The sequence below is a fragment of the Kockiozyma suomiensis genome (assembly GCF_038497685.1).
Source record: "Kockiozyma suomiensis strain NRRL Y-17356 unplaced genomic scaffold V2V93scaffold_5, whole genome shotgun sequence".
NCBI classification, from domain to species: domain Eukaryota; kingdom Fungi; phylum Ascomycota; class Lipomycetes; order Lipomycetales; family Lipomycetaceae; genus Kockiozyma; species Kockiozyma suomiensis.
The window spans coordinates 119,638-142,821 of record NW_027117668.1 but is presented as its reverse complement, the minus strand read 5'-3'; the positions used below and the strand labels follow the sequence as shown (position 1 = coordinate 142,821).

The 23,184-nt window shown below is 45.8% G+C and overlaps 10 protein-coding genes across 10 annotated transcripts; 4 read left to right on the top strand and 6 right to left on the bottom strand.

Moving 5' to 3' along the window:
- Positions 1-121: 121 nt before the first annotated feature.
- Positions 122-1,838, bottom strand: V2V93DRAFT_367285 (uncharacterized protein). Its single transcript, XM_066909532.1, has 2 exons — positions 1,590-1,838; positions 122-1,533 (listed from the first exon to the last, which is right to left on the bottom strand). The coding sequence occupies exons 1-2, from the start codon at positions 1,819-1,821 to the stop codon at positions 410-412; spliced, it is 1,356 nt and encodes a 451-aa protein (XP_066766406.1). The 5' UTR covers positions 1,822-1,838; the 3' UTR covers positions 122-409.
- Positions 1,839-2,512: 674 nt separating this feature from the next.
- On the top strand, positions 2,513-4,855 carry V2V93DRAFT_188505 (isocitrate lyase). Its single transcript, XM_066906967.1, has 3 exons — positions 2,513-2,991; positions 3,055-3,129; positions 3,272-4,855. Exons 1-3 carry the CDS (start codon positions 2,776-2,778, stop codon positions 4,607-4,609), a joined length of 1,629 nt encoding a protein of 542 aa, XP_066766405.1. The 5' UTR covers positions 2,513-2,775; the 3' UTR covers positions 4,610-4,855.
- Positions 4,856-5,454: 599 nt separating this feature from the next.
- Positions 5,455-6,840, top strand: V2V93DRAFT_367279 (HAD-like domain-containing protein). Its single transcript, XM_066909531.1, has 4 exons — positions 5,455-5,569; positions 5,817-5,911; positions 5,966-6,036; positions 6,100-6,840. The coding sequence occupies exons 1-4, from the start codon at positions 5,504-5,506 to the stop codon at positions 6,639-6,641; spliced, it is 774 nt and encodes a 257-aa protein (XP_066766404.1). The 5' UTR covers positions 5,455-5,503; the 3' UTR covers positions 6,642-6,840.
- On the bottom strand, positions 6,808-9,647 carry V2V93DRAFT_344965 (chloride channel). Its single transcript, XM_066907871.1, has 3 exons — positions 9,400-9,647; positions 8,541-9,331; positions 6,808-8,487 (listed from the first exon to the last, which is right to left on the bottom strand). The coding sequence occupies exons 1-3, from the start codon at positions 9,461-9,463 to the stop codon at positions 6,943-6,945; spliced, it is 2,400 nt and encodes a 799-aa protein (XP_066766403.1). The 5' UTR covers positions 9,464-9,647; the 3' UTR covers positions 6,808-6,942.
- Positions 9,648-10,193: 546 nt separating this feature from the next.
- V2V93DRAFT_367277 (cyclic nucleotide-binding-like protein) lies at positions 10,194-11,815 on the top strand. Its single transcript, XM_066909530.1, has one exon. The coding sequence runs from the start codon at positions 10,477-10,479 to the stop codon at positions 11,563-11,565; it is 1,089 nt and encodes a 362-aa protein (XP_066766402.1). The 5' UTR covers positions 10,194-10,476; the 3' UTR covers positions 11,566-11,815.
- On the bottom strand, positions 11,678-12,846 carry V2V93DRAFT_367274 (uncharacterized protein). The gene is made up of 2 exons (XM_066909529.1): positions 12,676-12,846; positions 11,678-12,610 (listed from the first exon to the last, which is right to left on the bottom strand). Exons 1-2 carry the CDS (start codon positions 12,797-12,799, stop codon positions 12,117-12,119), a joined length of 618 nt encoding a protein of 205 aa, XP_066766401.1. The 5' UTR covers positions 12,800-12,846; the 3' UTR covers positions 11,678-12,116.
- A 648-nt stretch (positions 12,847-13,494) lies between these two features.
- V2V93DRAFT_367271 (uncharacterized protein) lies at positions 13,495-17,554 on the bottom strand. The gene is made up of 4 exons (XM_066909528.1): positions 17,213-17,554; positions 16,824-17,146; positions 16,626-16,766; positions 13,495-16,568 (listed from the first exon to the last, which is right to left on the bottom strand). The coding sequence occupies exons 1-4, from the start codon at positions 17,274-17,276 to the stop codon at positions 13,761-13,763; spliced, it is 3,336 nt and encodes a 1,111-aa protein (XP_066766400.1). The 5' UTR covers positions 17,277-17,554; the 3' UTR covers positions 13,495-13,760.
- A 533-nt stretch (positions 17,555-18,087) lies between these two features.
- On the bottom strand, positions 18,088-20,418 carry V2V93DRAFT_188239 (uncharacterized protein). The gene is made up of 3 exons (XM_066906966.1): positions 19,397-20,418; positions 19,051-19,340; positions 18,088-18,974 (listed from the first exon to the last, which is right to left on the bottom strand). The coding sequence occupies exons 1-3, from the start codon at positions 20,050-20,052 to the stop codon at positions 18,376-18,378; spliced, it is 1,545 nt and encodes a 514-aa protein (XP_066766399.1). The 5' UTR covers positions 20,053-20,418; the 3' UTR covers positions 18,088-18,375.
- Positions 20,141-22,159, top strand: V2V93DRAFT_367267 (Metallo-dependent phosphatase-like protein). The gene is made up of 5 exons (XM_066909527.1): positions 20,141-20,561; positions 20,620-20,788; positions 20,856-20,926; positions 21,001-21,255; positions 21,316-22,159. The coding sequence occupies exons 1-5, from the start codon at positions 20,546-20,548 to the stop codon at positions 21,756-21,758; spliced, it is 954 nt and encodes a 317-aa protein (XP_066766398.1). The 5' UTR covers positions 20,141-20,545; the 3' UTR covers positions 21,759-22,159.
- V2V93DRAFT_367266 (uncharacterized protein) lies at positions 22,086-22,781 on the bottom strand. Its single transcript, XM_066909526.1, has one exon. The coding sequence runs from the start codon at positions 22,741-22,743 to the stop codon at positions 22,276-22,278; it is 468 nt and encodes a 155-aa protein (XP_066766397.1). The 5' UTR covers positions 22,744-22,781; the 3' UTR covers positions 22,086-22,275.
- Between the last annotated feature and the right edge of the window lie 403 nt (positions 22,782-23,184).

Below are 23,184 nucleotides of genomic sequence, written 5' to 3'. Positions count from 1 at the left end.
ATGGGCTTGCTGCAAATGACCCAATTTTACAATACGACAAATCCAGAATTTCTTGGTGGGTAAATTTTTGCGACGTCGAAACTATTTACGCCGGGGGGAAACATAAGAGTTACTGTTTGCAGTAAATTAATTGGGCGCGATAACGCGTGTTATGCACAAACTGGCTTCATGTAGTTGTGCACAGAAATAAAACATCTATAACTCAAAGCATATCTAGATAGAAAAAGGAAACAGAGTACACATACCTGCACCTCCATATTATAGGTAGAAATTCACGGACCCGTAACGGGACGAACTCACGCCTTCAAAATCAACAATTCGCCGATTCCTCAGATGGATATTTCAGAGACAGCCAGAGACAGAACGAATGAAAAGAACAGAAATAACGTAAGAAAGCAGAAAAACAAAATCAGACAGAACCCTCGCTGTTGCCAGCTAAGTCGTCCATATCATCAGGTACGCACACTGCTTCATCGGGTATGCACACTAATTCATCACTGGCATCATAAACCGCACCAGCAGGAATATTGCGCGGGCGGTACCGTGGATCGAGAGCTCGCTTCCATTTAACGCTCCAATGCAACGTTGCATCTTGCGGGATCTTCCTCCTACGTCCAAGGTTGGGAAATATCTTTCTCTGCCAACCAATTTTATACGGCCATGGGATAAGCTCAAGAGTCCACCATTTGACTGACGAGTATTTTCCTTTTCCTTGGTCTCTTCTAAACGAAAGCAAATCATGTGCTCGAGCCATGAGCGCGCTAACCGGGCTACACATTGACAGACCACAGAGCGCATTGAGCGAGAAAGGGAGGCCAAGGAGATGCGCCTCGTGGATCATCCACCGCAAACTCAAGTCAGCAAGTTGTCCGCCATCTGAGCTTTCAGCAGGCCAACCACCGCCTATATCACCATGATTACCAGGAAACCAACGCTCGACGAGATCGTTTTCTTGCTCGCCTTCGACGGGAAACCAGTAACCTTGTGACTGAGAGGATGAACTTTGTCTGAAGTTCGACCGGCGTTCGTCGATAGAGAGTGCATGACGCACATGCGAGACGGCATCGCATCGCGAGGCCTGCGGAAATACTTTATTACGAAATAAGCCGACGGAGTCGATTGAGTCCCACAATCCGAGGAAATGAACAAGAGGGCTGTGGCAGGAAAAGCTGTCTTTGAAGTCGTCAGCGAGTCTGTTGACGGAGCAAAGCGGGTCAGATGAACTGGAGTGGCGTTCCCAGGATTGATAAATTTCCCATGCGCAAGGTACTAGCTCTTCGCCTCCGCGGCCAAGTAAACCTATGCGAGCGACCATACTCGCGAGAACACGGGCGGTGAATGCGCCGCGGCTGAAGCCAAACATCCAGATGCGGTCACCGGGGTCATAGTAGCGGATGAGGAAGCGATAGCCAGCAATTATATGGTCATCAAAAGAGTATGCGATTATAGAGTCAATGGCGAGGAAAAATGAGCGTAGTTTAGAAGAAAAGAAATCAGGATCGTTGTCAGAAGCTATATATGTACCAATTCCGGCTGCAGAAAAGGTCAGTATCGAGCATTTAAAATAACTGGGAACTCGATGGACATACGCTGATAATAATGCAACTGTGTCGAAGTATCACAGCTAATCATTTGGTATAGTTTGAGCACATTTGAAGACGGCCGTTTGCCGAACCGAGAGGCGGTGCCATCGAAGCAGAGGACGAGATTTTTGCCAGAGAAGGAGGGGGGAGCCTGCTCAAAAAGGAGTTCTTCAGCCGAATGGAAGGACGAGTCGGAAGAAAAGGAGGACGAGCGCGAGCTAGTGTCAGAAGACAGCATGCTATGCTGAGCATGTTAGAAAAATATATGAATCAGAGAAAGGAAGGTTGGGACAGAAGAGGACTGCATGTGAAGATTAGTGTATCACGTGATGCACTACATCCGCGCGAAATGCGAACCGCCCGGTAAGAAGTGAAATGGATTAGTTTAGCGCCCAAACGATACAAAATGATATAAAGAAGTGAGTCTAACAGGCACTGGATGCAAATCTGAGGGTTTTTCGCACGGCGAAGACAAGCGAACTGACGGGATAACAATGGCAAAATAAAATGGCAAAATAGAATAAGGCAGCCGCAGAGCAAGACAGACACATGTGAATGTGAAAAGTATTGCCAAAAGACAATAGGAATATCGACAGCACACGACCGAGGCAGCCCAGCAGCGCTCTTCGCAACACCACAGCGATATTTATTTTGGAATGAGTCATCCGGTCCGAAGGCAGCGGCAACGGTGTTCTCGCGAATATTGCGTGAACCACTGGTGAACTGCGTTACTTCATCCTGGGCATTGCTTCACCCCGAGCATTGCTTCGTCCTGGGCATTTCCTATATTGGTCCTTGAGCGCTATCCGAGACCGGATATTGTGTGAATGCGGAAGACGCCTGCCTATCAGGAACTGAAGCAGGCGACGGTGTCTAAAGACGCTTCCGAGCGAGATCAGGCCGGGGTAGCAAGGATCCGACGCGCTGGCGGACTGCCGATCGGCGTCGCACAGACTCATCTGTCCCAGAATAGACTAGCACCAACCTTATCTTCGCACATGCGGGTCCGAGCCGGCACCGAGCAACGCCCGGTCATGCGGGGATCCACGTGACACAACAAGACCGCGGTCCGTCCGAGGCTCACTCTCCGCCCGCCCGCGACCGTGCATGCTCCGTCGCTTGTACATATAATATACTCGGTCCGCCCAGCTCTACTATATCTTGTATCTTCTTTCTATTCTCTACCAGAACCATGGTGTACTCTCCTATCGACCTCGACGCCGAACAGCGTCAGTACGACGCCGACGTAAATGCCGTTAAAAAGTGGTGGGCCGACCCGCGCTGGAAGCACACAAAGCGCGTCTACACCGCAGAGTCCGTTGTTCAGAAGCGCGGCTCCCTCAAGATCTCATACCCTTCAAACGATATGAGCAAAAAGCTCTTTGCCCTCCTGCAGCAGCACGACAAGGTTCGTTGGTCTGCGCAACATCCTCTCACTCTTCTCTTGTACTCACGCTGATCTCTCGCTTAGGAAAAATCCGTCTCATTCACTTTTGGTGCACTTGACCCAATCCACATCACCCAGATGGCCAAGTACTTGGATACCGTACGTTCTATTGTCTCCCTTCTATGCCGCCTAAGCCGCCTGCGCTTCTGTCTGGCTCCTCGCTTCACGTCATCGCTGGCCAGTGCGGCGGTGGCGGCGCCGCTCCCCCCTGAATTTTTCATCTGACATGCTACTCTTGCAGATTTACGTCTCCGGCTGGCAGTCGTCTTCGACGGCCTCGACCTCTAATGAGCCCTCGCCAGATCTTGCTGATTACCCAATGGACACTGTTCCCAACAAGGTCGAGCACCTCTGGTTCGCGCAACTCTTCCACGACCGCAAACAGCGCGAGAGCCGTCTAAGCGTCTCCGCTGCTGAACGCGCAAAGCTGAACTACACAGACTTCTTGCGTCCTCTCATTGCCGACGCAGATACCGGCCATGGTGGAATAACTGCAATTCTCAAGCTCACCAAATTGTTTATCGAGCGTGGGGCTGCCGGTATCCATATCGAGGATCAGGCTCCGGGTACCAAGAAGTGCGGACACATGGCTGGCAAAGTCCTTGTCCCTACCTCCGAGCACATTAATCGCCTTGTGGCTATTCGTGCTCAGGCAGACATAATGGGCTCTGACTTGCTTGCAATTGCCCGTACCGACTCTGAGGCTGCCACTCTTATCACCTCTACCATTGACTTCCGCGATCACCCTTTCATTCTCGGCTCCACCAACCCTACATTACCTGACCTCGTTACCATCATGGTCAAGGCAGAACAGGCCGGAAAGCAAGGAGATGAGCTACAAAAGATCGAGGATGAGTGGCTTGCCGCAGCGGGCGTCAAGCTCTATAAAGATGCCGTCATCGATGCCATCAAGTCCGGCCCATTCTCGTCAAAAGATGCGCTCATTTCAAAGTTTGAGTCTTCTATCAAAGGCAAACCTAACTCTGAGGCTCGTATAATTGCAAAGCAGCTCACTGGAACCGACGTGTTTTGGGACTGGGACGCGTCTCGCACTCGTGAAGGTTATTACCGCATCCAGGGCGGCACCGCATACGCCGTCGCTCGTGCCGTTGCCTATGCACCTTACGCCGACCTCCTCTGGATGGAGTCTAAGTATCCCGACTACAAGCAGGCTGAAGAATTTGCTCTTGGTGTTAAGGCAGTTCACCCGCACCAGTGGCTTGCATACAACCTCTCACCCTCATTCAACTGGACCACCGCGATGAACGCCGAGGACCAGGAGGCTTACATTAAGCGCCTTGGCAAGCTTGGATTTGTATGGCAATTTATTACTCTTGCTGGTCTGCACACCACTGCCCTCGCTGTCGACGACTTCTCGCGGCGCTATGCCGAGATTGGCATGCGCGCCTACGGAGAATTCGTCCAGCGACCTGAGATTGACCTTGGAGTCGAGGTCGTTAAGCATCAGAAGTGGTCAGGCGCCGAATACATCGACTCTTTACTTAAGATGGTCTCTGGAGGTGTGAGTAGTACGGCTGCTATGGGTAAAGGTGTCACCGAGGAGCAGTTTAAGCACTAAAAAAGTTGTATTCTTTGAGGGGTTGTTGCACTCCTTTTAAAGGTTTATGTTTTGGATGAGTTTCTCGACCGGGACAAGTCGCTAGATGTCGTTAGAATACGCATCATTTTAGGGAATTCTTATTTTGTTTGTTACCACTTTTTCTGTTTTGTACGCAACTTTCGTCGTGATGTTTCGGGATAAGTTTATGTTTTGTATTCCATGATTTGGGCTTCACATAAAATAGAAGATCTTTATCATTTATATGTTGTCGAGACATGGTATATCAACAGAAAGAGTACAGGGTAAGATTAATAACTGCTTGAAGTTCGACAACGAGAACTGTCACTGAGATGACGAGCAGCATATTTTAGGTTATTCATATCTTGAAAATGAGCTATCGCAAGCATAGAGAGCTCTAGTTCTTGAAGTTTCTAGTATTACAGTTGACTGTGTCACAAACCTATTGTCATTGAGCAATACTAGTTTATGTTTAAAATGCCAGTCAATCTTAAAAACCGAGGTAGCAAATTCTACCTGGTATCCGAGAAAATGGTAGAAACTCTTTGAGTGAGCCCCTTTTTAGCTGCGCCTAAGAAGAAAGGGACGTCTATTCTCATCAAATGATTTGATTAAAAGAAACCATATCATAAATAAATCAAAAGCTTGTGTAAACATGTCGAGACTCAGAATAGAGCCATTCTGTTGGATCGAGTGTTGGAAAACACGTGCACAAACTGTTGATACATCTGGTATTTCCGGCGGGATCTCCGCTTTCCAAAATGGGAGTATTTTTTTTTCCCAAAGCCGTCCCTACAAAAAGAGCGGCGGTGTCTAATCCGAGATACTTTTTTTTATTCCCACCTCACTATTTCCTTTTCTACACACACGCTCGATTAAAATTATTAGTGCAATATGTTGGTCGCTCCACAAGTCAAGGCTATGCTGTTTACCGATTGGGACGGTACTGTTACTATCCAGGTTTGTTTTCCTCTTTTGGCTATTTTGCTAGGTTATTTTGCTGGGTGTGGGATGTGAAACAAGGCGCGTACTGCACTTTCACTGGGGCTATAGTCGCTGTAGTATATGCAATAACAATTGAGACACTGCTAGTTGGCAATTGCCGCATTTGCATGATATTTACTGCCCGTGTCTATTTTGTTATTGACTTTTGTTTTTGCTGTTGCTGTATATAAGGTCTGGCTGTTGACACGCGTTGGTTAAACAGGATAGCAATGATTACATGACCGATAATCTTGGATACGGCGAAAAGAGACGAAAAGAATTAAACAAGGCCGTTCTTGATGGCTCCATGACTTTCAGGTATGCTTGCTTGTAGTTTACTTGAATTGACAGTTGGGCTAACTTTGAATGTAGGGATTCGTTCTCCGATATGCTACAGTCTGTTAAAAAGCCATTTCCTGAATGCATCGAGTACTTAAAAGAGCGTACGTCATTCTCTTTTGATACAGAATAATTGAATTCACCGCTGATATTAAATCGTAAACCAGACATTGAACTAGACCCTGGCTTTGCCGATTTCTACAAATGGTCAGTCGAGAGCGGCATCCCCGTTGTCATCGTCTCGAGTGGCATGAAACCCATCATTCACGCACTTCTCGCCAAGCTAGTCGGTCAAAAAGCCGCCGATACCATCGAGATTGTCGCGAACGACGTCGACGTCCACGAAGATGGAACTTGGGATATAGTTTATCGTGACGAATCAGGCTTTGGCCACGATAAATCGCGCTGCATCAAGCCGTTTGCAGAACTTCCTGATGAAAGCAGACCCATGTTGTTTTATGCCGGGGACGGCGTTTCAGACTTGTCGGCTGCTAAGGAGACTGATTTGCTATTTGCCAAGGTAGGTCGTGACCTAATCACCTACTGCGAAAGAGAAGCTATTCCTTATCATGTTTTCCACTCCTATAAGGACATTCACGAGAAGATTAAGGCTATTGTAGCGGGTGAGGAAACTATCGAAAGCGCAATTGAAAACAAGAACAAGGCTGCTGCGCAGGAAACGCTTGCCTCGCACCACAGTTCTCACTAAGTATATATCTAGAAAGTCCGTTAAGAAGACTATGACAAGCCCTGTCAAAAAGAGAAACTGAATCTTAGTACTTCTTTGTATACTGTTTTATTTGTAAACTGAATATTCTGTCAGTGCAAGGGATTGAGAAATAAGCTGTTCTCGCAAGTGCTGCTAGACAGGATTACATGATAGAGAATATATAGATTTATTTACAATAGCCCTTCATACACCACCCCTTTCCCTCTCATAAGTTTTAGACACGTTCTCACATAATAAATGAAAACTCTATGACCACAAAAATATAACAAAAAAAAGAAAATCAATGATGAAAATTACTATAATGATACCGAAGCAGATCTTTCTGCGTAATCAAGCCTACAACTTTCCCTTGCTCAGCAACCAAAATAACCCGCGGCCCAACCCGCACAAACATCTCGGCTACCGCTTCCAGTGGTAGCTTTGGGTTGACCAATAGAGGCGTCACATTGATAAACTGGGCAAAATCAACATGCATACCCCGACGCTCAGGCTGTGGTGCATCGACGTCATTCACTGTACTACTAGATAAGTCGAACTCTTCTGCGTCGTATTCAGGAGGAGGCGGGACTGATACTGGCAAGTCTATAGCTGCAGGTAGTGATTGTCGGGACGTATCGACCGAAAGATGCGGTCCCCGTCCGAACACAGGCGACTTTGATCTACTCAGGACCAGCCCCATTTCAACTTCCTCAGTGCCATTCACATCTTCTAAATTTGGGGCTTCAAATAGCGTACTGTTGTTAACTGACCTCGAGTATGCGGACGACTGCACTGGATCTTGATCTGATGTCGTGAAAAAACACAAGGCAGAAACGTCGAGCTCATTGCCATTTTTGGCGCGTGCGATCGCATAGCTTAATTCTGTGCGACCGATATATCCAGTCAATGTCATCGACTGCTTATCTTCCACTATCGGAAATCCACCGTATGAAGTATCCTTCAATGTATTCTCCACGTCGACAAGGGTCGCGCCATAAGCGGGAAAGACAGTCAAGTCTTCAGTCATGGCCACCGATACATTCACTCCAAAATCATGCTCTTCTTTGTTGTCAATGAATGGCATCCCGTTGAATACGATTGCTTGGTCCGCGATACCGCCTTTTCCGAACCGCGAGTTTATAATCTTTGTGATTCCAACCACGATCATCGTCGGAAGAATGTATGTCAGCGCACCTGTCAATTCAAACATAATCACGACGACAGTCACAGTGATATTCATGATTCCGGATAACGCGGCGGCAGCTCCAAGGAAAGCATAAGTTCCAGAGGTTATACACTGTTCCTCTCCGTTACACGCCAAAAAGAATGACGAAGATGGATGCGCTGAATATAAAGCTTCAACAGCTATACCCACCATCCGGCCAAAGTACGCACCAATAGCCATAGAAGGCACAAAGATTCCGGCAGGGACTTTGAGTCCATAAGAGACGATTACTAGTAGCGAGCGAACGACGACAGCATAAAGAAGCGCAAATGCCGTACTGGACCGATTATTTGCTTCACAGAGACCATGATAGTCCGCTTCGCCATCACACTCTCTAAACAATATTTGCATACTCTCAGTCATATCGATCGTCAGGAACGGATTAAAGTAGCACAACAACGCTGTAATCATTGCAAGAACAGCCGTCTCCTGTATAACGTAGTTTGCCAGGTACTTTTTACGATATGTTTGTGCAATGAAGAAAAATTTAGTGATAAGTAACCCGTAAATACCCCCAAAAAGTCCAATAATTAGATAGAATACAATTTCAAAAAAATGCCAGTCGCGGTCGTAGTGGACTTGAAACATGACCAACTGTCCGGTTCTAAAAGGATTCCAAGCCTGGTTTGAAATTTAGTCAGAAATTTTAAATGAGTTAATTGATAGCAACTTACAGCTAAAGTAGCGATTCCAACCATAGCGCAGTAATAGCTCTTCCACATTGTGCGTAGCGTGAACTTGGACGAAATCTCTTCTAGTGAAAACAAAACACCTCCGATCGGACTTGCAAATGCAACAGCAACCCCAGTAGCAGCACATGCGGTTTGTATCTCTCGCATTTTCGTAGCATTATGTCGGTAGCGCTTAAACATTCGCGCGATGACGTTACCAGCCGCCACGGCGTAGTGAACACTAGGACCTTCTTTTCCAACACTTAGACCCGATGCAATAGACAATGGAAGTCCTAGAGCCTTGATTATAAACGTCCATCCACTCAAAAACCCTTTCAAGACAAATCCGGAAACGATACATTTGATTTCGGAAATACCAGAACCAGCAGCCGTAGGCGCGTATATCTTCACGAGATAAGCTGACGAGCAAGCGAAGACGACCGAAACAATTGTGAATATAACATAATCAATCGGAGTCCATCGTGACCACCGCTGCCACTCGGGACATCCATCTTCAGATCCCCAGCAGCAAAATTCCTCGTTCAAATAAAACCCAGTGGTGCAGTGCCCCTGCTTGATATCTGATAGCCATTCAGTAGCAATATTTAGAATTGCTGCGCAAGATCCTATAACAAGACCTATCAAAGTCAAAACTACCCATCCTTGAATTGATTCGAGTAATTCTCTTGAACGAGAAATCAGCGCGGAAAAAGTAGTGCGGCCGTATACGCGGTAGGCGCGAGATTTCCGCACTCGCGTCCGTAATTGGTCCCGCGCGGCATCTTGAACCCAGTCTATGCCATAATTAGCTTTGTATCTCTGATCCCGTCGCGAAAGGAAACACATTAAAAAGAGCACATACCAATTGTTTCAAATTCGTCAAAACGCTTCGTTTGGGGCGAATCTTCACCGTAACTGGGTGGCATGGCTTCTCATGTAATTGCCGCAGTCAGCGGCTTCCAAGTCGACAAAAACGCGTGTTGAAATAGCTATTCCAGTAGCATAAGCAACATCTGCAATCGGTGAGTTTCTGAGTTGCAAAACAGCTCTTACGTGAGTACAATTGATATTGTTAAAATAAGTGTTTCAACTGCTTTTGCAATAACTGGACGCTGATGCTCGAATATCTCAGCTGTGTCGGCTCTCAGGTACTCTTATATTGGTACCAATGATACGTACGTAGTTATTAATCTCTTACGGAGAACTGTTGTAGTATTTGCTCCATGATAGTACTAAAGTTTGTAATCTGACCACGTAATTCACTGCTATCTGAGCAGCTGAAGTTATAAAAATAGAGCAATTATAGATAGATAGATGATCTTTAGACGATATAGTTCTTAGCAAAAGGAGATCCAAAATATGTACATCTAGTCGTCGTATATAGAAAGATACAGACTTCAATTGACTGCCTTTCAATTATAACAGCTCTGGAGCAGATAAATCAATTGCTCTTAGTCCTTATTATGCAGCCATTAATTCTCTGATACAAATTAAACCAATCAATTGGTTCAAATTCAATCCAAATCGCAAGAGCAAACCACACTATTTGGCAGTAATACTTATGCATAAATGCGAGTAAAAACATCAGTTATGCACTAGATTCATATGCTTCATGACGCAGGTGCACAGTGAACCGAAGAAGCTCCCCGCCATCACCCAATACTTAGTCTATCACAAGTTTGTGGCTCGACTTCACGGCTTTCTTGACCGCTTCTTTGATCTTCGGTTTCTTTTTCGGAAAACTTCTTGTTCTTCTTACCTACGCTTTGACCACTATTTTTTCTGTGTTGTCGGGCGATTGAAAGCCCATTCTGCTGCGATTGCTCGCGATTAAACATCGCTCCAAAGCAGCCTGGAACAGCAGTGACTAGCCGAGATCGCATCCCGTACAGAGCAGGACCAACTCTTTGTCATAGTATTAATCCGTTATAGAGAGGCCATGTCATCTTCATCTTCGTCAACTAGCCCTCTGTTCTCGTCTTCATTCTCTTTCCAGCCGGCATCGGTTGACATGATAGACGAGCTCAGGACTCATGCACCCGATGCTGCTGTCTCTGCACCTGCGCAGGTGGCACCTTCTGCTGCTTCCTCAAGAGCATCAGCGCCTCTGCAGTCTATTCCACAGCAAGAAGAGCTGTCTTCAACACCGTCACAGTCAACAGGCGAGAATAAACCCGTATTGAATTTGCAATCGTTGCCTACCAACTTCAACTCGAATCGTCGTACATCAGTTTCTGGCGAGTCGCTGTCGCCGTCCAACTCTACCTCAACCTGGCGTCCGCGGATAGTGTTAAAGACACCCGATCAGCTTGAGCGATTGAATCGAATCATCACTCAAAACTTTTTGTTTCGTGGATTAGATGACGAGGCGCTGAAGACTATTCTGAACGTACTAGAAGAGAAGCAGACACCCGCGAATGTGACAATCATCAAGCAAGGGGATGAGGGAGAGAAGTTTTATTTGATTGAGTCTGGATGCGTAGATTACTTCGTCAACGACAAGAAACTGTACTCATCCGGCGCAGGCTCGTCGTTTGGTGAACTTGCGTTAATGTACAATGCTCCTCGCGCTGCTACCGTCATCACTACCGAACCTTGTGTTCTCTGGGTTTTAGACGGTACCGCCTTCCGAAGGATTCTGATGGAGCGCACATCATCAAAGCGGTCAATGTATGAAGGTTTTCTGCGGGAAGTGCCGGTACTTACTCCGCTTAATGATTGGGAACGCGCCAAGATCGCCGATGCGCTCAAGGCTGCCACGTATGAAGCTGGAGAGGTGATCGTCAAGGAAGGCGAGGTAGGCGAGCTCTTTTATTTGATTGAGGAAGGAGTTGCTGAAGTGTTCAAGGAGGGAGAAGGTAAAGTGAATGAATTGTCAAAAGGAGATTATTTTGGAGAGTTGGCGTTGCTGAATGACGCACCGCGTGCTGCTACTGTCGTTGCGAAGACCCATATAAAGGCTGTCTGTCTTGACAAGAGTGGCTTCCAGAGACTGATTGGAAGCAAAGTTACGCTCAGTTCGTACTAATTAAATTTTTCTTTTGTTCTCCAGAGTACATTGAGATGATTATAATATGACTGGATATACAAATGAAAACAGAGTTAACTTGGTTCTAAGTATGTACTTGTATTTTTGAGTAGCTGGAGCACGCCTTCCTCTGTGCTTTGATCTTTTTTTCCTTCTAGCTTGTAATGATCAAAAGAAATATTTCATACAATAAAAAAAATACATTTATTACTAGTCACACGCATGGAGACGTTATTATATACTTTTTGACTGATTAAAAGTTTACATATTAAGGAGCTAGGCTAGACAGTATATACATCCAAGCTAGCCTTGGAATAAACCAACGTCACTCTGACTTGTAATTTCTGAAAGTCACCAAGTCAAGGACAACATAAAAACGCCAAAACCAAACGTAATTTTTTTTTAACCCAATGTAACATATATACTACAGACAGAGCAAAAAAAAAGAGCAAAAGCAAATCCAAACGCCACCAATTTCGACCGGATCAAAAGTTACAAACCGCATCAGATTCCCAAAAAAAGAACGAAATATCATTACAACTAGTATCGAATCACATCATCAAACTCGCAGTCACGATCGTGATAATGCCAACCACTAGAGCAACAAATCTGGGCTGTGTGCGCGTGTCTGGCGGGGAGAATAAAGGTGGATCTATAAGTAGATCGCAGATCGGGGGACGATCGTGAGGACTTGAGTTGCTACCGGAGGTTGCTGCGCCGACGTCTGTGTTGACCGCATCTGGACTATACGACTCTTCGACAAGCGCGTCGATGCTGGTACCCGAGGCTTTCGAACTAGTCGACCGTCGCAAATTAGATATTCGTGAGACGTGGCTAGTAGATGAGATATCGGAAGTGGAACCATCGGGAACAGCAGAGGGACGTTTGAAAAGGACTTGTCCTCGCTCGGAGTGCCATGAACCACGTCGCCGAAACGAAACGTCTTCGATCTGCACGGGATCGGTGAAAATCGAGAAAGATGCTGATAATGGAGAAGAAGGATCATCAAGAGGAGTAGAAAGGGCCTGTACACCGCTGGTGTGTACTAAGCGAGAGAGATGAAAAGTCAGCAAAATGTAAGTGAACAGAAATAGCACAAGCTGCACATACGAGTCTGGCCCGAAAGCAGAAGAAGTACGACGAGCGTGAAGAAGGCACAGGAGAACACGATCTGGGCCGGACTACCTGTAGAGGCGCTATCCGGCCGTCTCAGAGGATGCCATAGTGCCAGCATGGCGAGGAGCAGTGAGGGACCGAAGATGGAGATGGAGATGGAGAGTGATGAGGAGGAAGAATATGTAGCCAGAGAGGTGGCTGGAGAACAAGGTGGCTTGAAATGTGGCACTGTGCACATGCCCGTTTCGGTCTCTGGAGCTAAGTTGCAGCCGAGCGGAAAAATGCTGAGAGAGACCACTGTGCGCTGTGTATATGCTCAAGTATAATAACTACGCAATAAAATTGATAAACGTATAAGGGCAATAATACCGAGTGCGATTCTCTCAATTCTTTGGAGTCGCAAAGGCATCTAGATATATATTACTGCCAAATTTGATGGTCGTATCCGCAATGGGCCAGGCCCAGCCGCACGCCTAATTAATTCGGTCTCTATATTCCAGATTGGCCTAGGTTCGCGAGATCAGGCAAGAGTCAGCCTACTATCAGCATTCTACCGCGGCCAGAGATTTCTACTGGGCGCTTAGGCTCATTTCGGTGCAATGCTAGATTCAATTAGCCTGCTTTATAAAAATTCTCGATATCGATTGCTCTTGCTGAGCCTAATTTGCTCGGTTTCCGTCATCTTCGTCTTCGTCTTCGGGAGTCCGAACGAGACTAAAAGCCGAGTAAGTGCGCCACCGCGCTCGTTGCTCTGATTTCCTCTCGGTACATGCACATACCACACCTCCCATCTACAAAAGAGTACATTGTATAGGTTCTTGAATGGCATGAGATGTCAGCTTATTCTTGTCGTAGTAAATTACCATTAGCCAATCAATTACTGTACAGGCGGCAGCTCATATATACAACGAGGGTCATCTTTCTCCACCCAGTACTGCCCAGAAAATAAAAATTACCAGCTTTCGCGCCTTCCGAAGTGACACACCATATATCCCATCATGTTCAACCAGAACCAAATTACCGCATTTCTCTGCACCCAATTCACCTTACACCAACTTACTCATCTAAAAACACCCAATCTATTTGCTTGATTGCACCGGATGAAGTCGTGAAGCAGTCAGACTTGTTTTCCTTGGAAACCTCACTGTGCCCTCGAGTAGCATCGACGTCGTGACCGGCTGCGCCTTGCCTTCATCACTTTGCGGTTTGCCTTGTTTTCTAGTCATATATTCCGTCGCCGCTGAAGACAATCTCAGCTCAGCTGGTACTTCTCTAGGAATCTTGGCTCCATGCTGTACCAGTAACTCGGCAATCCCAAATGTCGTCGCATCTCGACCGGCATATACCAATGCAGTCAAAAATATCGGATACGGCTGCACGCCGCCTGACAAAATCGACGCTGAGGACGAGGACGAAGACGTAGATGTCGCGCTAGATGACTGCGTAGTAGCATTCGGGTTTCCTCCGCTAGCTAAAGCATGCATCACATCGACTATGTCCTGATTCCGTACCGCTACTCTCAAAGCAAAATTAGGCTGCGGCACCGGCGCAACAAACGCCCGGTCGACGTACTTACGGGTGATAAATGACAGCCTTGCTTGTCGCGCCGGTCCCGCGCTACTTCCAGAGGCGCTCCCGCCTGCCGTTGTAGACGGCAGCTGAGGTGATCGTCCTTGGTTCTGTAGATGCTGGTGCTGAAGCTGAAGCTGTTGCTGCTCTGCAATAACTTTCTGCAGCTCTTCCTTTGTAGAGCGTGCCTCCGGCAGCGCCTCCCAAATCATATTGGCGTTATTGTTCCCAATATTCAGCAAAGAATCGACGAAATCAGCTGTAAAAGATGTCATATCTAGCGTAAGGCTGCGCATCTTCGATATATGCGTTCCCAGAGAACGGTGAAGACCACTGCATTCTATACACACTATAGTCATCAGATTAATTGAAACCCACTCGACCTTTAAACTGCTTCCACAATCGGCACATAAGCTATTTGCCGGATCTGCCTCCCTCACCCGACGAATCAACGATCCATGCTTGTCTGCAGCTACAGGTGACGACTGGCTATCAGATGAAATCGATGACAGCGGCTTCGCACTAGCGTCAGAATCGTCCCAATCCTCCGTATCTGTCAAATGCTGAGTAACTACAGTCGGACGACCATTAGAAGGGGACGTTCGCCTAATAGGGGTAGCTGGATTTGGTTTCGGAAATAACAAGTCGCTTTGACCACTACCCGAACCCGATGCTATCTTTGCCAGGTTCTTCATCGACGAGCTTTGTACGATATCGGCTGGAACATGCGGCAGTACCTGAGGTTCTGTACCTTCGATAGTGCTCGATATCGCGTTTGAAATCGCATTAATCCACGAATGCATATCTTCTTCGGAGGTGGCCTGATACACTCGGCGATACTGTAGAGTAATAACCTCAAAGCAGAACCGTCTATCGGCTCCTCTGGCTTCACGCACTGATGCCATCCTTAAGTTAATCGGCTCATTATGCAACTCAACCGATTGCTTCCAGTTTGTGTACTCGCACAGCTGTCCTCCTGCTAGCACAACCCAGAATTTGTGCCAGCCGGGCTTGTTCAAATTCCGAGGATCGTTATGTCCACCAGGACGAGACATCGCCCATAGCAAACTTTCTTTCCGGTGATCAGATGGCTGATTTTCTCCCTCAGTTTCTTCTGAAGGACTTTCCAGACTCGAGGATTTAACGGCTGATGAGGCGTCCAAAACAGGTGCTAAATTGACAGATGTTTCACGTCTGTGTGTTTTTCCATGATCGTTGCCGGCAGGCGCGCTAGTCGAAACGCTAGCGTTTGATGCAGCTTGACCTGGTTCAGGCATGGCAGAACGTTCCAGCGCTCGCCGTTTTTCTTCTCTCTCTAATCGCCGCATATCCCATTCCTCTTTGGTTTCTTTGGTCGCGTTTAGCATGTTGTTGATCTGTGGCTTTGCATTCTGGATTCGTCGAAATGTGTCCTCAAAGTTGTTAATCACGATCTCAATGTATGCACTCAATTGATATGAGGTCTCGTTTTCCTTTCTTCCGCCATGAAGATCTTGAATAAATGTGAAATAATCGAACCGCTTGAGTTCAAATATCTTTCGTTTGTCCTGGTATTTCGTGTCGCTCTCGACCTTCTTTTTACCTTTAACTTCCTGTTTCATCGATAAATAGCGACCAAGCCATGCGTAATATTCTTTAGAGTCATCATCAAACTCACGCTTCTTTGCCTCCGCCGCTTTAATCTCGCCGTCGTATAATCGCCGCAGCGGCTCAATAATATGAGAATTAAGCTCTTTAGAATTTCTCTTTTCATACCGTACCAAGTCTTTGCCGATAGTATCGAAAATGCTATCCACAGCCGGACGAAATGATAGTAGATCTTTGGATGCCTCTCGCAAACTATCTAAAAAGCCGACATACGAGGCGCAGTATTGCTCTTGAGCTTCATGCATGCTGACAGTCCGCTTCAGTAGCTTTTTGACCACATTTTTCAACGAAGCAGTCTTCTTTTCTAAAGATGCTACCGTAGCACGGAATAGCGGGCCATCTTCCGGCTGCGAAGTACTGTCGACAATCTTAGCAGAAGAAGCAACTGCCGAGGCCGATTTTGAACTAGAAGAAGTCTTTACTTGCGCTAGAGGAACAAGATATGCTTCTGGACTTTCAGCAGCCTCGTGCACCGCTGCTCTGACTGAGGATTCAGGAAGAGAATCAAACACTGAATCATCACTGAAGTTCGAAGGAGACCCGTATGGACCGACATTAAGCTGACGAGGCGACTCGGGAATCATCCAAAGCGATTTGGGAGTATCTTGTACCCAGAAAGAAAGCTGGGCTACCTTATTAAGCTTGTGCTCTCGCTTGTTGTACTCTGCAAACTAAATTACATATCGTTAGATTAAGATTCAAATCGATGGGCGGAATGACAAACATACACCACAAGTGTTTCGCCAGCCATTAAAATTCTCGTTTATATCTGAAGGTGGAGTCCAGACCCAAGTCCACTCAAATTCGATCGGACTGCCATTTTTTGAGCTGTGATCGCCAATAAATATCACGTTCTGTCGCTTTTGTATCTATAGAGCAAGATATTAGCTGCAAAAATCATGCTTTGTTATACAGGGATTTGATACGTTAGGATCGTTTTGCAGCTCCTTGGTCAAACTCGAATCTAACTGCTTTCCATTTGACGAGCTCATAAAAGTCAGACCATCCATCGCAAAATCACTCTGACCGCCTTTATTAAGCATGAATTTAAACTTGATAACTAAACGGCCATCATTAACAAGTTTCAGAAGAATAGGAATCCGACTATTTGGCTCGATATCCTGAACAAACTCGATCATTGGCGAGTTCTCTTCTCTAACTGGGACAAATCCACGAAAGTCGGCGGTCGGCGATATTCGTAAGATGGGCTTTTGAGATGCATTGTATACCGATATACTTGATATACAGACTATATGTTTCAAAATACCCAGTTAGAAATGTGGTTATGAATATCCTGAAATGAGAGGTGGCTTACATCGCGCTTGATCTGTGAAATAGACGCTGCCAGCCTCGTCCGGCTTACTGGCAATAACGCCCATCCTCTAGTAAATCGTTTGATAACTATTTCCGGCCACAATATAGCAGACCCTGTTTATCAAATGCGACGACGGTGAGAGAGGTGGATGTTTGGCAAGTGTGAATATGTGGATCAGGCCAGACGGCGCATTTAAGAACCTGTGTAGCTGACGCGTACCGCAAGTTATCGCTGCTCAATAACAAACTAAATAAAACCTGTTATGCGCGTCGAAAATTCTAGGGATAGAAACTCTGGGAGCCACAAGTGATGACTGGCCCCGGCAAGAGTATCTGATATTAGCTAATGGAAAGTAAACTACGAAGGGCGTGTGACACCGAGTATGGACCAACTCTGAGCACGCACTTGTAAGCCTCACGGTCGACTTTGGCTCTCGAAAGTCCCAGTAACAAAACCAAATCTAACTTATCAATGATTTTCCATTTACTTCGCATCTTCAACTTTAAAGAAGAAAAACCCGGGATTTTCAAGGGTTACCGTTTGTTCCATCACATAGGCTACATTACATTTATCACCGAAATCATTTAGCAATAATGCATATATTACATGCTAATGTTAGTCCAGTTGCCCTTTTTAAGTTCACAAAACACTTTGCCATAATTTTATAATCATACAAAGAGCAAGACATAATAAACAGTCAATTCACATAAAAACAAGACGAAGTTGTACGTAAATACTTCCAGAGTAATAGCAAAAAGTTACAGACTCAAATCTTCCATCCTTGAGGGAAGAGGGGCGCGGGGTAAGTTCTACTGATTTAATTGCCAGCATGATATAAAGAGCGAAATAAAATAATTTCATAAATTAGAGTAAATCCAACCAAATGCTCAAACTCAGTTAAACTATTGCTCCCGAAATTCGAGAATCAAACGACCAGAGGGTGTATGAAAATGACAATGTCGATTGTACCAGAAAGGCGAAAGAACAATATAGCAAAGATCCGCAGGTAAATTAAGGAATAAATAAAAATAATTGTAAGACCGGTATTTGTTTCTGGTAAGGGGTGATATCGTATGAAGCAAAAACATCTGGTAAAATACTTTATTAGGTAGATCCGGTATAAGCATCTGATATATCCCACAATTGCCGGCTTCTACTTTTCTTTAGCTTTTTTTCACGCTTGCCGACTCTACACTTCCTTCATCGTTTTCTGTACTTTGCCGGCTACTTGCGCCGCCGCGGATTTGCGCCAATGTATTTTCGACGATTTGTAGTAAATTTTGCGGCATTGATCCCGACTCTGACTCAGGCGCCAAGTCCGCCCCCGGAGCTGACGGAGGTGAAAACAAATGGCCTCTCATGCTGCTCGCCGAAGCCGAATGCGAAGACAAGTCCAAGTGCGGCTTCTTCGCACTTGAGTTTGCATCGTCGTCATCAGAATCTTCTTCGTCTCGTAATCGCTTAACGTTGCGCTCTTGATTTTTATCTGGCAACTTTGACAGACGACCTCTTCCGGGTGTATATCCTGTAGTAGGCCCGCTATTGGGAGGCAACGGAACATCATCTAGAGGATCAGCTGGATTCCTGGAAAGTTTAGGCGGAACTTTTCTCAAGACAGCTTTGCGGTCAACCAAATCACGAGCGGGATCTCGTATATTTATCTCATTATTGAGACAGACTCTTGGAACGCCATTCTTAGTAGCCTCCGAATCCAAAAATGTTGCACCAAGCGGTGAATGCATTCGTTGAGGCGGTCGTAGAGCTGCGATCAATAGTCGTTAGTTAACATTCACATCCATATGCGCTCCCTGAGAAGAAGACATAGAAATAAAACGTACGAAATATAGGTAGGAGAGAATCATTCACAAAATCTTCTGCGCGTATCTGCTTAGTAACGCAAGGAACGTGATAACTGAGAGATTCCAAGGCTGGCGGTAGTTCAGACGATCCTCCAACAAATACTGGCGCCGGCGTTGGCCGCTGGTGAACTGCACCGTAAACTCCTGAAGATCGAGGGGCTTGATCTCTTGTGTCTTGATGATTCGAGCGAGAAGAGCGATATGATGAGGAATAGTGCTTTCCGCGGCGGTCAGGCGAGACTGATCTCTGACGATTGCGAGATCGATGACTGGTTAAGTTAGCATCAACTGTCAAGGATTCAAAGGTAAACCAAGGATATCATACTATGGCTCTTGACCGCCGCGGCCTGCCGAAGCAGGGGGGGGATAGGAGACACTCGGGTTATATCCTCGATCATCACGCCGATACTGATTTGGAGACGCTGGAGGAGGCGGAGCGGAATAATATCCTCGTGCAGAAGGAGCACTCATGGAAGGAGGAGGGCTGCGTCGCGTTTCATTAGGCCAGGAGCCATGATATAATGTATCCCGAGTCTGAATGTATGGTTCAGGTGGTACAGGTGCGCTGTCGTATAGCGGATAGCCGGGCCGATTCTTTGGTACAGGTGCGGGAGGCATTACTGGGACAAAATATGGCCTCTTTGAGTAGCGATCGCCTCCTCCGTATGATTGAGGAGAATCCCTATTTCGCTCATCGTATGGATAGCGATTGTTGTCAAAGGGTGCGTGCTCTAGCGCACGATCGCTAGGTGGCGGCTGGACATGACTCTGCGCATCTCTCCCAAACTGAGCACGACGATAGTAGTCATCTGCATACGAACTCGAAGTATATCTATCTGGCAACCGTTGCGACGGAGGGCCTTGAGATGGCAGTAGTGGTGGTGGTGGTGGTGGTGGTGGTGGTGCGGGATGCCAGTGAGTGTTTGTATGTGAATGATTGCGCGGAGGCGAATCAGACCCGCGCGGATAGTATGCGCTCATGATAACGCAGGATTTAGTCCTTTGATCTAAATAAAAAACAATTGGCTATGAAATGAACCAAATCCAGCGGCATAGAATAGACCATCAGGTGTGAGACAGATGCGCAATACTTTCAAAACAATGTGTCGCTCCACAACAACAAACCCTAAGTGACGAGCTCCCGACTACGTATACAGCTGGAAAAGATCACAACACAGCAGGAGCAGTAACAGCAATGTCTGTCCCATCAGCGGCCCAGTGAAATTTATAGCATTCATCTGCTTATATTATTTGATTGTCAGGCTTTTCATTTACAGCGTTGCTGAAAAATTAGCCGATACTCTGGTTGTCATTTAGCCAGCGCGATCTGATCTGGTTCTGTCTGCACTTAAAGGAACAACACGATTGAATGAACACATTAGTCTAATTTAAATAATAAGTGCCAGGGTCAGAAGGCTACGGTATACATAAGGAGGAAATTTACGTGATCAACCCTCGACTCCACTGAACCGTGATGCTGGGGCCAACAAGTTAGTTCGGAATCAGGTATCATTAAAATCTTCTGTTGAGACTAACGTATCTTGTCAGGTGGCGGCTCAGTCGATCTTGACGACTGCATTGATAGGCTTTATAGAAGAGAGTTATTAGCTGAGTCGATAGTGGAATCGCTTTGCTCAAAGGCGAAGGAACTGTTGATAAAAGAGAGTAATGTTATACATATCAAGGCACCGGTATCGGTAGTCGGTGATATTCATGGGTGAGTTAGATCTCGCAGTTATTACTGTTCTTCAAATAACAACTACTGACCAAAAAAAATGTTACAGGCAGTTTTTCGATCTGATCGAATTATTCAGAGTTGGCGGTTTCCCACCGAACACTAACTATCTCTTTCTTGGTATGTTTAATCTGAGTTTGATCCTTCCGACTATGACGTGAACTCTACTCAAATAATAAATTTACTTGCTTTAGGAGACTATGTCGATCGTGGATATTTCAGCATAGAAACCATGACATTATTAACGTGTCTCAAGCTACGATATCCACATAGAATCTATTTAGTACGAGGGAATCATGAGTCGCGAGGCATTTCACAAAACTATGGATTCTACAGTGAGTGTAAGGCAAAGTATGGCAATGCCAACGTTTGGAATTCTTTTACCGATATGTTTGACTATTTGACATTGTCTGTTGTTATTGACGATAGAATATTCTGTATTCATGGCGGTAAGTTTCAATACACCTAAAGCACATGAACAATTTGTTGATAAAAACTGAGTTTCACAGGGCTGTCACCGAATGTACACTCAATAGATCAGATTAGAGTGGTTGACCGTTTTAAGGAAATTCCTCACGAAGGCCCCATGGCCGATCTTGTCTGGTCAGATCCCGATCCTGAAAAGGAAGATTTCGGGATATCAACTCGCGGGGCAGGTTACACATTCGGTGCTGAGATTGTGAAGAAGTTTTTGCATGTGAATAATATGGCTCATATATTGCGGGCACATCAGTTATGTGAGCAGGGATTTCAAGTTTTATTTGATGATCGATTATCGACCGTGTGGTCGGCGCCAAACTATTGCTACAGATGTGGGAATCTTGCATCAGTTTTAGAAGTCAGTGGCACAGGAGAGCGATTTTTCAACGTATTTGATGCCGCACCGGAGAATGAAGAGTACAGAGAGCAGCAAGCACTGCAGCATAACACGATGACTGAGTACTTTCTATAGCACGAATTAAAGACCGGGCTTTGTTTGATCGAGAAAGACACCGTTTTTGCAGGTGCGGTGATTTGGCGGAAGTATATATCATTTAAACATGGAGGGAATTTGATTCAAGAGTTTGCGATGCATTTACGTTGCTGCACATATATTGGCTCAATACTGTCATCAAATATATATACAAATCAGTAAGGCAAATTTGAATCTACGCTGCTACAGACCAATGACGTCCGCCGGCAGCAGGTAGTTTGACAGCTGTTTACTATTGCCAAGCATAAGACTGTCACCCCGTCGCTTAGCAAAGCACTGACATTTACGACTATTCTTTTAAAGCCCACAATAGAACCTTAACCCACTAAACTACAAACTACACAGAAGACATAGATGATAAAATATAAATACATTCGCACGTATACTTATACATCACCACCTTAAACAAAACAATATTATTGGTATCACATAAAAAACAAAATCCAAGTGTCAATACCCTCAAGTTTATCGTTAGACCATTACTTCATCCTATCCTCTATGGCAACAGGACATTGATGTACGTGGCAGAGCAACCAGCAGGCACTATCTCTCCAACCTCGTAGTACATAATAAGATACTGCAGATCGTTATAGTCTTTGGGATCGACGATGCCAGAGCAAGCATAGAAATACGAATCGAAGCCATTGTAGGTAAGGTAGGGAACAATGCCAAACTCATCAGAGGCCTTGGTGGTAAAAACAACATTGTTCCCGGAAACGTGAAGATAGTAAACCGCGTCAGCAGCAACATCAGTGTGGAAAGTGTTGTTGCCAGTTTCATGATAGAACGTCTGAATGTTTCCCTGCTCCGAAAGGAAGAGCCAGCTTGTGCCAGTGACTTCCTTGTGAGTATCAACGTAAAGACCGCTGATAGCAAGGTCAGTTGAGACAGAGCGGAGAACAACCTCAATAGAAGCCATTGCACCCGCAACGAGAGTCAAAAGAGTGGGAACAAAAAACTTCATTGCGAAATGAGTATATATGAAACGAGAGTGAGGTGAGTACGAAGAACTAAAATCTGGTGCACTCGGGGGATGCGCGCCTTTTTATGGTCAATGTTTTAGTCGAGAGCAGACAGAAGGCGCCACTGCTGACTTGAGTGCTATAGCTTTGCTGCAAAAGTGCGTATATCATTTTTGGAGAGTACCAGGTATAGTCTCTGCTGTGGTCGTGGATACAGTGAACGGACGGGTACTGTCGATCTAGAGAAGGGACGATGGTACCAACACTTGGCACCTGCGCACCATCCAGATTGGGTTTATGTATGCCAACGTTCCAAAAAATAAGTCAGCCCTATCCGTCCCGCTAGTGCTTAATCCGAAATCATGTCCCCGAGCGCTGTTCCACTGAGAGAACAGTACAACAGAGATATAGCAACGGCCGATTGCTGAATTCCGCAGCATTTT